At 30.0% G+C, this 12,675-nt stretch overlaps 1 protein-coding gene and 1 non-coding gene across 2 annotated transcripts; both read left to right on the forward strand.

Annotated features, from left to right (window-relative positions):
* Nucleotides 1-632: 632 nt before the first annotated feature.
* Nucleotides 633-1,229, forward strand: LOC102664644 (F-box/LRR-repeat protein At3g48880). Its single transcript, XM_006599927.1, has one exon. The coding sequence runs from the start codon at nucleotides 633-635 to the stop codon at nucleotides 1,227-1,229; it is 597 nt and encodes a 198-aa protein (XP_006599990.1).
* Nucleotides 1,230-10,984: 9,755 nt separating this feature from the next.
* On the forward strand, nucleotides 10,985-11,056 carry TRNAE-UUC (transfer RNA glutamic acid (anticodon UUC)). Its single transcript has one exon. It is a non-coding gene; the product is annotated as a tRNA-Glu (tRNA).
* Nucleotides 11,057-12,675: the final 1,619 nt, after the last annotated feature.

Consider the following 12,675-nt stretch of genomic DNA (forward strand, 5'->3'; position numbering starts at 1 on the left):
TTGATCTATCCAGACTCAACTCTTACTTTTTCAACATACCCAATAATCAACCAGGAGCATGCAAGCGTTCAAATGCAAAAATGACTCAATTCATAAAATATGTTCTAAGTCTGAGTAATGGTACAACCTGCTTAGTATTTAACTACAATGTTCACTTAACGGATGAGCAGTTCATCATAACTGCTGAAAGGTAGCATTTATCTTATTCTTAATTACCCTTTGTACATGCATTTGGGCTATTATATATATACAACCTTCTAAAACAAAACACCGTATCAATATTAACTTACAAGTCTAAATTAAACACTATGTATATATATAAGTTGTTTGGTAATATATATATGTTTAGAAAAAGAGAAAAGGTGACCAGAGAGAATAGAGGAAATTCTCTTCATTTGGCACGCACTTAGCTATATGGTTTGATATTCTATTTATAATAGATTGAGCAACCCATAGGCATTACACAACTCTCCAATTAAGACACTAAACGGATATAATATCATAACTCTTCAAATACATAGTGGTTACACAAGAATAATGTCCCTTAATGCTTATTAGTTCACACCCATTTATCTTCTAACAGCAACTCATAACTTTTCATTTTCTAATTATTATTTCTAACATTATAAAGCATGGGTTTCTTCTTTTGTAGGACCCCAAATCTGAAACGACTAGTTCTACCAAAGACAGTTGAGTTTTCAAGAGTAGATGTGCATGTGGCAATGAAGTCGTGGGAGGGCCTTGAGTCCATTAACATCACCTCCAATATCCCCAGTCATTACATATTTCCTGCAATTGGCAAATACTGCAAGAACATCATAGAGATGAAATTTGGTTACGGTTGCCTCTTTGAAGAAAAGCATGTTGAAGCACTGATTAAATGTGCCCCTAACTTGGAGGGGTTGAGCATCCGGTCCAAAATGACAAAGATGGAGGCTTTGTGCGGTGTGTTCACTTTCTTGGAACATTTGGAGGCGGTGAATATATTGCATAGCTTCATTATAGATGCATCATATCGTGGATTAGGTGATGTGGATATTTGTTATCTACAAAACCATTTGCCGCCATCGAGTCTGGGAAAGCTTATATACTGTGAAGGAGGATCATGCCTTAGGTGCAAGAATGGGAACAGCATTACTACTGGCAGAATTTTCCAAATTGCAAGCATTATTATGCGTGCCTCAGAGGATTTGTGGCGGGAAGACGAGATAACCTCTCTTGCACGTTAATCTATCTGAATATGCTTTGTTTGTGCTGCAATATATGACCTTGTTATTTTGATCTCATGCACCCATTGTGTGCTTGAAGTAATTAAGTTTCATAGACATTTAATTATCTTTTGTTGATTCATGTCCAAACATGTTTTCTTGTGCAATTAGCCTATTCATTTACTAGGATAAAACTATGATTTTGTAGAGAAGCTGGAGCGTTTGTACATTAATTCTGGTAGTAATTTGCTAAACTTGGTGTATAATTTGTAATAATATATCTCTAAAAACATTTCAAAAAGTTGTTAGTAGTAAAATTATATAAAACCTTGCAAAGGAAAATATATATAAACCAATTTCTGAAAATGTAGCTTACACCTTTATTAAAGTCGGATAAGATAATTCACTAATCAAAGGTAGCACCCATAAAATATCTACTTTTTATCAGTTTGCAAGCTTTTCTGAAGACAAATTAAGATTTAAATATTTTTAACTCTCTCACTGCCTGTCGCTTCAGAATATGAATGTTTGTTGTCAATATTGCATGCTTGATAATATAATAGTTATAGAAGGTGAGTTTTTCATTTCCGTTGCTACGTACGTATTTCTTTCATTATACACGTGAGAAACAAAATCTTTCTTATTATGAGTTATTGATATATCATGTTTCTTTAATTAATTATTTTTCTTGATATGAAGGGTTTAAGTTGCTTTGCTTAATTAAGATGTTGGGTAATATAAATACGTGACATAGGGGGAGTTAGATGGTGCAAAGGGAAATGGTTCTACATGGTGGAGAGACATTAGATCTCTAGATAAAGCCCTAAGTTGGCGGGCATTCTATTATTATAGATTAAAATAATATTATTTATCAGATAATGAATATGTTTTTTAATTTGGATCATTAGAAGTATTTATCTGAATAAATTAAAGTTTTGCACGAAATTGGCTATTTAACCCTAACACTTACGCACTTGATCAGCACTTTTTCCTTTCCTCCAAAGTGGCAAATTTTCAAATGAAGCCCTCCTCGTTGGCCCTTTGGACGGGGTCTCCAAGCTTCACCACAAGATTTAATTAAGAGGGAACTTTTATTTTATAGCCTCCATTTAATTCATTTTCAAAACCACTTCCTCATTGGTCCTTGCAGATTTTTAAAAAAATTTATTCTTTTGTTTTTCATTTCACTCAACCACATCCTCAATTTCACACTCTATATATGTATTGCACTACCTATCATCAACTGTTTGAGCAACTTTGTTTAGTTGCATTTTGAAAACTAAAAATACTTTTTGAAAATGCAAATCAAACCATCCGTCAGTCTATTTACAACACCATAATACACGTTTCCCTATCTAGCCTCTTTCCTTCCAAAATGGGCGAATTGCTTCAATAGTAGGTACCTTTTCCATGCCTCTGGTATTCATCTGACGTTCCATTTGAACTGACCAATGATAAATATAGAAATGATTTAATTTTAGAAAAAATATATTTAATTTGATTATGAAATTGAAAATACATGTAGATTTTTCACAATTTAAAAATGAGATATCATATATAATATTGCATTAAACATAATTAAATATATACAAAAACATATTATTACTGAAATGCTGTGAGCCTAATGATTAAGACATGCCATTTGTTTGGTTAATCCACATGCTTGATGTCTTGACACAGTCTTATGATGAAAAAAGCTCAAAACCCGCAACCATTTTTTGCTATTCTTCCATTGTGTGTGATGCAGATATTTTATCGCATTGACCATAACTTTCCATCCCCACATTGATTCATCCGGTGTATTAGTTTATATATACACTCAACTATACCTTTGCTCGCTACATGTTTTGAATTAGTCAAACGCATAAAAAAAATGATGCTTCACACAATGAAGAAGTTTCTAACCTATCCATTTACTCCGTTTCCAATATCTCTCTCTTCCAATCTTGGCAGGGGATCAACTTCGGTTCTAACATTCAGCACCCACCCTGATAGTGTTCTGGATAAGACTCAACACCCGACTGAGAAAGCTACAGAGTAAGTTCAAATCATATGAAAGGGAAATTTTGTTAATCGTGGATGAATATTCTTTATTATGCATGATCAGCATGGATGCACGCTCAAAATTAATTAAAGACATAGAATATGTTGATTGTCATTATTTTATGCGCTTTTGTTATAAACCAAGTAAATGTTGTGTTAACTAAATCCATCCCATAACAATACTTATCATGAAATATAATTTATACCATGAAGCACATTGATTATACGGCATCAGCTTATTCTAATTTAATCGGTAATTTTAAGTTTGAGTCATAAATACGCAATTGTATGAAATATTTAGAGTTGAAGAACTATGTGGCTAATCATAATAATTTTGTCTTGAACAAAATTATCTCTAATAGAAAATATGTATGATTTCATACCCAAAGAACAAATAAAATGATATATATTGATTTCAAGCATTGTTTTATTATATTTAGTTAACTTAAGGCCTCCGAGGAATTGATTCGATTTAGTGTAATAATAAAATATAATTAACTTTTTGCAGGAATGTGATGTCTAATTCGTTTGTGGAAGGGTATGCTTCAAGGTCGGATGAAAAAGGATTTGAAGGGGCTAGTGAAGGAAAACAATCCACATCAAAAGTTGAGATGGATAAGTTCATCCATGAAAATCACCCAGGTTTGCTTTTCATAAATATGAAAACTTTTTTTTTTATGACATTTCCCCCCTTCGATTCAACTTGTTTGGAGTGAATTAATGGAGATTCATTTGTCTAATAATTAAGATCCAGTACTGAAAATTTTTGTCTCTTTTGGGATGTTTATGAAGCTTATGACAAGGCACAGAGAAATGAGGTTAAGGAAAAAAACAAAACAAGGCACTAAACATACGCCAACGCCAAGTTATTGATTTATATGAAGACTGAAGAGGTTTAATATGTAAAGGCATTCGTGGTGATATTCTGGAAGGAATGATTTCAAGCATGGCGTCATTTCCATCATATAAACTTTGGTATATCCATACTGATTCCTATCATGTATACACATCATATTCATTACATAATTACATATTACTATAGATTGTTCTTGCATTGTAAGGGATATTCTTAATTTGAGTTTAATTTATTATATGAAGAATGCTTTTCTTCCGTACTCATCGAGTGTTTTTCTATTATTAATATGAAGATGAAATTGCAAATAGGAAATTTAGCCTCCCTTAAAAACAGGGTGCAAAACTTTAATCATTTAATTATTTCCATGTCGTTAAAAGTATACTTAATTATTTTAATATGGTTTGATATTCTTTCAATATTTCCCTAAGGTTACTATGAACGTGCCATATATTCAGCCAAACACATCAATAGAACATTCATTACAAGAATTTCAACCAACAATTACTAAAAATGACTTTAAGGATTCGAATTTGTATTCTTTCAAGTATATATATGTAAGGGAGAACAAACCTTGAAATCATAATTTCTACAACAGCTGGCAGCAATTGTGCTCAACTTCGTTGTAAAGTACAAAGAGATAGTTAAAACAAGCAGGGGAAGGAATGGATATGATACCTTTAATTAAATTATATTGTTGTATATCTTAGGTATATTTATTTCTGGAATATGTTGCAATTTCATAGTAAGTACTCGAAAAACAACGGATATGGTTTTAAAATGGTTAAACTTACCTCAAACGACCATGAATTGGTTCAGATCGATGCATGGACAGTTTGAGCTCCATGCACATAACCTAATGCCTATCAAATCATAGATTAACCGATTAAACAATAACATAATGTAAATAACGTTTATGAAAGGCCGCAGAAGTATGACATCTGATATTATGAATTAAAAGGATATGAATTACAAAACAGGGTTAAGTTTAATATAGTACTTGATAGCAGCCAAGAAATGACAACATAAGATTATGAGAGTGTTTAGCCCATATTTTTGATGAGCTAAAAATATGCTCTAAATACGCATTAGATGTCGTCTTGAATTTTGAAGCGAATTAAAGAGCAAGAAGCTTGCCAGATTTTGTTGAATCGAAAAAGAAAGAAGAGTCTATTGAAAAGGATTCACAGGTTCAAGGAAGTATTTACAAAATACAAGGCTAAGACAAGAAAGAGGGCTTCGAACCATTGGGCGAATCGAGCTGGCATATGGTCGAATCGAAGTCAAGGCAACAAGATTTCTGGACTTAGCGCAATTTCTGACAAAACTTCACAAAATTAGTTCGACTTCGAGCAATATGGATAACCGTTCTAAGGAGCAGTTATGTGCATGCAAGGTGTACGTAGCAGGACACTTGGCATTAGGATAGTGTTCGACCGTTAGGGCAGTTTATTTTCGAATGTCTATATATAGCAGTTTTTCAGGCAGATTTCGGGGTCGCAAATCATCTCTACAAATCCTTATACACTCAAAGTATCCAGCGCAGAGAGAAACGAGTACGCAAGGGGAATGTATGATTGTGAACCATTTTAAGTTTCTGTAAACTTTACATTTCAAGTGCAATGCAATTTACGTTTCACTTTATAATTCCTGTCTTTCAAAGGGTTCATTCGATCGAATGAATTCGCTGATCCTTTAAATTCTGCAATTTATTTTTCTTTTGTCAATTTACTTCCAGCATTTTGTTCCTTTCAAAGAACTTTACCTTTTACAAATTTCAAACCAATGAATGTTTGTTGCAACGATGAACATTAAAGGCTTTACATCTAAAGCAAACACACAAATGGCATGCTCCTGAGATTCACTAGTTGGTCTCGCAAGCAATTAACTTAGACTAGCGATTGTTTACCAAATTTCAGCGTAAACAAATTGGCAAATAATTTGTTATTAAATATCAGGCATTTCTGAACAAGAGTTCCTCCACCATATTATCGAACCATTTTTACTGCTTTACTTCCTAGAGTACCATCTTAATAGAGTATCATATATCAATATATATGGGTAAAACTGCACTTTTTCAACTAAATGCCTACATAATATTCTTTTGATATTTTTTTATTTCCTTAAATATTTACAGGATAAGATTGTTAATATGTAAAGAAATACCCGTATTTTGACTCTAATATGTAACACTTTCAAGAGTAAGGATCACAGAGTATTTAAAGGTTTTGATCAAAATCAAACCAAGAATGAATATGAATCGTGTAATATAATTCATAATGTTGTAAGTAAGATTTTTTTTAAAGAAATTATAATATTTGATTTAATAAAAATATTTACTTTTGGTTTATATTCAAATTAAATGAGATTTTTATACATATATTTTTTATTAGTTATTGTAATAATATTCCCAAAAAATGAAATCAATTAAATTTTATTTATGAAAAAGTTAAAAAATTATGTTATAATTTTCACGTCAAAATGTGCTATAAATAAATATTTCTTTAAATTTCCGACAGCATTTACATGAGATTTCTAATGTAACATACTAACATAGCTGCTATTTTTTTTTTGGAAAATATTCAATAAATAAAAGGCCCTTCAGATGTTATTCCTTAAAAGCAAATCATTGTATTTTTGTTTTATCACCATATTCTCCCTTTTTTTATTTCTTTTATAAATAAACAGTGTACATATTATGATTTTTTATTAAAAAGTAATACTGCAAGAATTTGCAAACATTTTCTTAGAATTTTTTTTATTCTGTACCTTTCACTACAGCAGCATCCGTTCATTCTTTTTGCGTAACTTTGACTTTTGCGAAGTTTCTAATTTACTGGTATATGTACAGATGAGTATAAAAATAAGATATTAATACACATACAATAATTTATATGATATCATTTGTTGTCTATTTAATTTTCTTCATCATTATTACATGTAATGAATGATGTAAAAAAAGGATAAACACAAAAAAAAATGTTGTACAAACTTTTTTTTAACCGGTTGTACAAAACTGTTATATAATTGTTGTATACGTAACTTCCTCTAATATAAATATTTTCCTTAATTGTTTTTTAGTTTATATAATGAAAGAATATCCTTTAATTTTACGAAAATAAGTCCTCCAAGGGTAGGTTTTATACGTACCTACCAATATAGTTCTTGCGAACCACTAAACAAGAGATGTTTCATTTTATGTAAGAACTTCAAACACAATAAATCAAGACCAAGCTATTCTGAATTCCATTAAAGTTAGAGTTACTCATCAACGACCGAACGGTATTGCAAACAAAAATTATATTAAAAAAATGGATGAGTAACACTAATTTTTATAAGAAACAAACTATAAGATTAAGATTTTATTTGATAAGATATTTTAATTAATTTTTAATTTATTTTATTACTTGAAAAATTTGTTTAATTATTCAGTAAATAAGTTTTTTTTAATAATTTTTAATATTTTTAAAACGCTACTTTAAGTAGCTTAATAATATTTTTTTTTAAATGTCAATTTTTAATTTTTAACTTTTTATATTTTCATTTATTTTTATCCTTATTCTATTTATCAAATTTTATAATTATCCTTTTAAAATAAATCATGATTTTATATATTTTTTCGTCATTTTACAATTTTCAATTATTTTAATAATTAATTTATCAAATACTTATAATTTAATGAACTAATTTTTTAACTTTCAACTACCAAGTAACTTTTAAGCTTCAACTTATTTTATCCAATATAACCTAACTTTATAAACTTTTCCTATTTGTCAAAATGTAATCTGAGTCTCACCAACAGATTCACTTAATCGTGTCAAAAGTTTTCATTGTCTCATACTTTGTCACAAGAACATCTTCAAGTAAAACCTCAAGTTATAGCGATGAAAAATATGACTATAGGATAGGCTTGGTCACAAGTGGATAGTGGATATACACTTTAGCTAAACCGAACCGCAGGAGAGCTAGAACAAAACCGAAACTATACTTATTAAACTGAAATAACTGTGGGCCAATTGATTAACAAACTCAATTAAAAATATTTCTTCAATTATTTCCCACAATTTACTCATATAATCTCCCACATAAGCCACTTTAGCCAGCTTCCATGGCTACTTTGGTTAGAAAAATAAAAATGAATATAAAACAGACTAAACTACTAGGGTGCAGAAAATCAACTCTTAGCACATGGTACACTTAGTCGAAGTTGATCAACAAAGTGAACACTTATTGGGATTTATGGCTATTACTTTCAGCTTTAAATACAGACATCGTATATCATTGATGATGCCCCCGAATAGATCAGTTCAACATTGATGATGAATAAAACGCTTATCATCAAAGTCATGCATCTACAACACTTTATTGAGTAAATCATCCATACTTCATACTTCGTGAACCAATCCGTATAAATCATCCATAGTAATAATTTACAAGAATACTAATAAACACGAGCTTTAGGAGGGAATGATTCCACCTCATCATCCAACGTATTCATGTGCACTGGCCTGTAATCTAACCGCACCTTCTCATTCTCCCAATATCTGCAAATCAATATTGATTATAAGCAAGAAGAAGCATGATGCACGTGGTGTTTCTTTCTTTGGTATTATGTATATTTATAAACAAGTGGCCATGCATAAAAATATTCATTATAAGCAGCTTTTCAGTCATATGATAATGTACTTTATAAACTAGTTTGATACATCATATATAGTTTGATACATCATGCATTACGAAACATAAAAGTTATATAATATGCTTTCAGCAAAGCCACAAGAAAAGTCAATTGCCAATTAGTATGTAGGCAGTTGGGGTTCCCTCATATCTAGTGCTCAATACACGACCAAGCTTATGAAACAGATCGATAAAAATCAGAATATATGATGGAGCACTTGCTGGATATGGTAAAGATTGTAATCCATTAGAGATATCATTAATATGCATAAAAAATATATAATTATATATGTCTCAATTTTTTTTTTCCTTGCATGTCTAATTTCTTAAATTTGTCCCTACTCATAATTGTATTGGTTTTCTTTTTAACGACCAATGTTAAGTTATTACTAGTTGTTGATTTTTTTATTAGTGAAAAAATTTAAACTCAATCTTTCTTTTCTTTCTTCTCTTTTCTTATCATTAAATCAATCTTATAACTTATATTTATAACTTTATTGTAAATCCAATACTACTAAATTAAGCTAAACAAGAAGGTAAGAAGAAGCCAAGAAGGCCCATGACAAGGGAATGTAAAGGAACGGAATAAATTTTGTCCTTATATATGTCTCACAACTCTACAAAAGAAGTTAAAATTTGATCAAATTTTGTTTACACCATTCCAATTAGGGATGGATCCAAGGCGGGCAAGCAGAAGCCTTGACCCCCTCATTCTTCATGTATTTATAAGAAAAAATAAATAAAAATAAAAATTAAGAAAAATACTAATATAGAAAATGTATAAAAAATAGGTTTTTGAATTGATATTTGTTTAAAAAATTTACTAGTAGATCATATTTCTAATTTTACCAATAAGATTGATAATAAATATTTTTTAAACTTATTATTTATGAAATAATTATTAATGAGAAGTTAGGTAAATAAATAGTTATGCAAAAAAAAAAAAATCAACTCTCTTTTGATAAACTCATGGATCCGTCTCCACTTCCCATGTAGAAGTTTTTAACCTATAAAATTGGTTTAGTGATGAAAAAATTAGGATAACTGCATGAAGATTTAGGTTTGATTCTCATTGTAAGAAAATAAAAAGAAATACACAACATTCTTGTTGAAAGTAAATTAAATTAATTCTAAGCACCTAACAATTTGGCATCAGTTAAATATGATCCTTTGAGAGGTCTGTCTTTATCGATCATACAACTAGGAGAGCAGAGCTCTACCACAACAAATGTACATCTCATTTTGAAAATTGTTCATCATCATCAGTTAAACAATCCATGCTTTGACTTCATGTATGATTTTGAGAGGAAGAACGACAAAATTAATATCTTGGCCAATAAATCTGGAGCCAGAAAAATATACCAGGAATTTAAAGCATAACTCTGGATACATCATAATTTGCATACTACTTGGTACCTCATTAATAGAATTTTTTATTTGCCTTCCAAAAAAAAGACATCATAATTTGCATACACAGCTAGCATGAAATTTCCAAAAAATAGTTTTTTTAATCTTTTTGTCTATTAGTAGATGAGTTTATTAAAAAAAAAACACGGCAGAACATCATAAGAGAAATTCCATGCCTCTTGAATGGCAATTTTATGAACACTGCATGTGAAACGAAGGTAGGGCAAATTCACTAGGTTAGGGTAGATGAATACCAGCCAAAAAAAATCCAATAGTGCCAGAAATGAAGGGTCTTTCAGGATGCAAATGACAAGCATGCAGAACACAACAGCTAAAGAAATTGCAACAGCGACGTTATCCTTTCAAATATAATGCCATCAATAATGTCCTAAATCCTAATTAACATCTTCAACGCATTTTATACATTAATAAATCTAATAGAAAATTAATGATCCCACGACCCTACATGACATGGGATTGGAAGAAATTCAACTTTGCATTTCTAAAGCAGAGCTAATTACGTTAGTGACCATAGTTTATTCCTTATATTTTTATATAATATACTTATTATATGTCATTGGTAAGTGCCTTAAACACTGGAAGCCGTAAAGATGGGAAGTACGAAAGCCTCAAGACGCTAACATCTTCTCTTTGTTTTTTTTTTTTAAATCTCATTGTGATTTTTTTTTTTCCCGTTATTTTGCTTTATTCTGCATTCAAATAGGTGTCTGATAAATTTTTATTTGTGATACAACATTTTAACAAATTTATAAATAAGGTAACAATTCTACAAAAATCCATTGTCGTCCAGCGGTTAGGATATCTGGCTTTCACCCAGGAGACCCGGGTTCGATTCCCGGCAATGGAACTTTTTTTCATTATTCTTTTAACTTTATTTGTTTACAGCATTTTTTTTTTTTATCAATTATAGGCTTTGTGATTTATTAACCAAACTATAAGTCAATAGGCCCAATAATAAAAGATAGTGCTCACCAAACTAGCAAACTAACAATGGTCCATTACCGTCATAAAAGCAATATGGCCATGAAAAGTCTTTGAGTAATTCTATTAGCACCTCCCTTTTTATTTCTTAAGGAATGTACAAATTAATTTCTAGAATAAAAGAAGTATGAAGAGAAAAGGGAGATACGAATAGAATTACCCAGTCTTATTATTTCAATATCTCATTAAACTTAATTACAAACACTATGTAAGGATTTACAATACTTTGATGTTTGAGACACACTAACAATTTTTTTATATAACTAAGGGAAACAAAAACAAAGATTGCGGTGTTACCATGCGAGGGAAAGAACAACCTCTAGAATCCTTAGACTATAAGAGGAGTTAAAGATTGAGACAAGGAATTGAGTATAGTAACATCAAAACTAGAGTTATGGTCGAAGTTATTTAGGTGGTCAGCGCACCTATTTGCTTCCCAAGAAGCATGAGAGACGGGAACAGACCTAACAAATGTACTCTATTTTTAACCACTTCAGTCAAACTCTAACATGTTTTGGCCTCAGAGTAGAGGGATTCCAAATATCATGTTTAAGTAAAAAAAATATAAATACCATTTTTTTATTTATAAATCCATGGTTAACATTTAAAATATGTTTAATTTAGTTTCTATTACTTTTTTTTTACAAAGGAATAATATAATTGATGAACATATGGATATTTCATATAAAATTTGATGCGTATATCAACCTTATCTAATTTCATAATTACCCCATCCCCTAACATTTAAGTATCATTCTATCATATATATATATATATATATATATTGGGTCATTTATATATATAATCTCATTTAAGTACCATTTTAATGTCTTTATGTAGGCGGAGAACTATATCATATTATTAAACTAATAATAAATTATATATTGGGTCATTATGATAAACTAGATACATAATGCTTCAATTTAGTACTTGGAACTAAGTAGTTCTTCTTCTTCCTGAAACCCATAATAAATTATTGTTCTCATTTTAGTAATCTTATGATTAAAGAAAAAGTTGATTCTTCCTAGATCCTTTACTTCGCATTTTTTTTTCTTTTAAGGAGTTCACTGGTTTCAGGAGGTTTTCAAGAATCCTAATGATATTATTCAAGTTGCCAGCTTAAACAATAATTATACCAAACTTAATTACAATTTTTTTTATATACGAAAATATGTGAACAAATGAAAATACTTTATACCCTAAAGTCAATATATATGTACTGATATATATCACATGTATACGAATTGCTTCAATCCATATAGACATTCGTTCAATTTGATTGACTAGACTATTTAAGAATATGAATTACTTGTGTTAAACAAGTTAAATCCTTCAAAATGTTACGTAAATGCCATTATTAAGTAAATCACATAAATTGTTAAAAAAAAAAAAGTATATCATATAGATAAGTTGTGGCAACATCTAACAAAAATTGAGTCTTTCATGTATTGTCAAACTAATTAGGTACAAAAAAAAATAGTTACA

Source organism: Glycine max, chromosome 16 (genome assembly GCF_000004515.6).
Source record: "Glycine max cultivar Williams 82 chromosome 16, Glycine_max_v4.0, whole genome shotgun sequence".
NCBI classification, from domain to species: Eukaryota; Viridiplantae; Streptophyta; class Magnoliopsida; order Fabales; family Fabaceae; genus Glycine; species Glycine max.

What these genes read in the sequence shown, in the direction of transcription:
- LOC102664644 (XM_006599927.1), top strand. Translation starts at nt 633, where the DNA reads ATGGGTTTCTTCTTTTGTAGGACCCCAAATCTGAAACGACTAGTTCTA.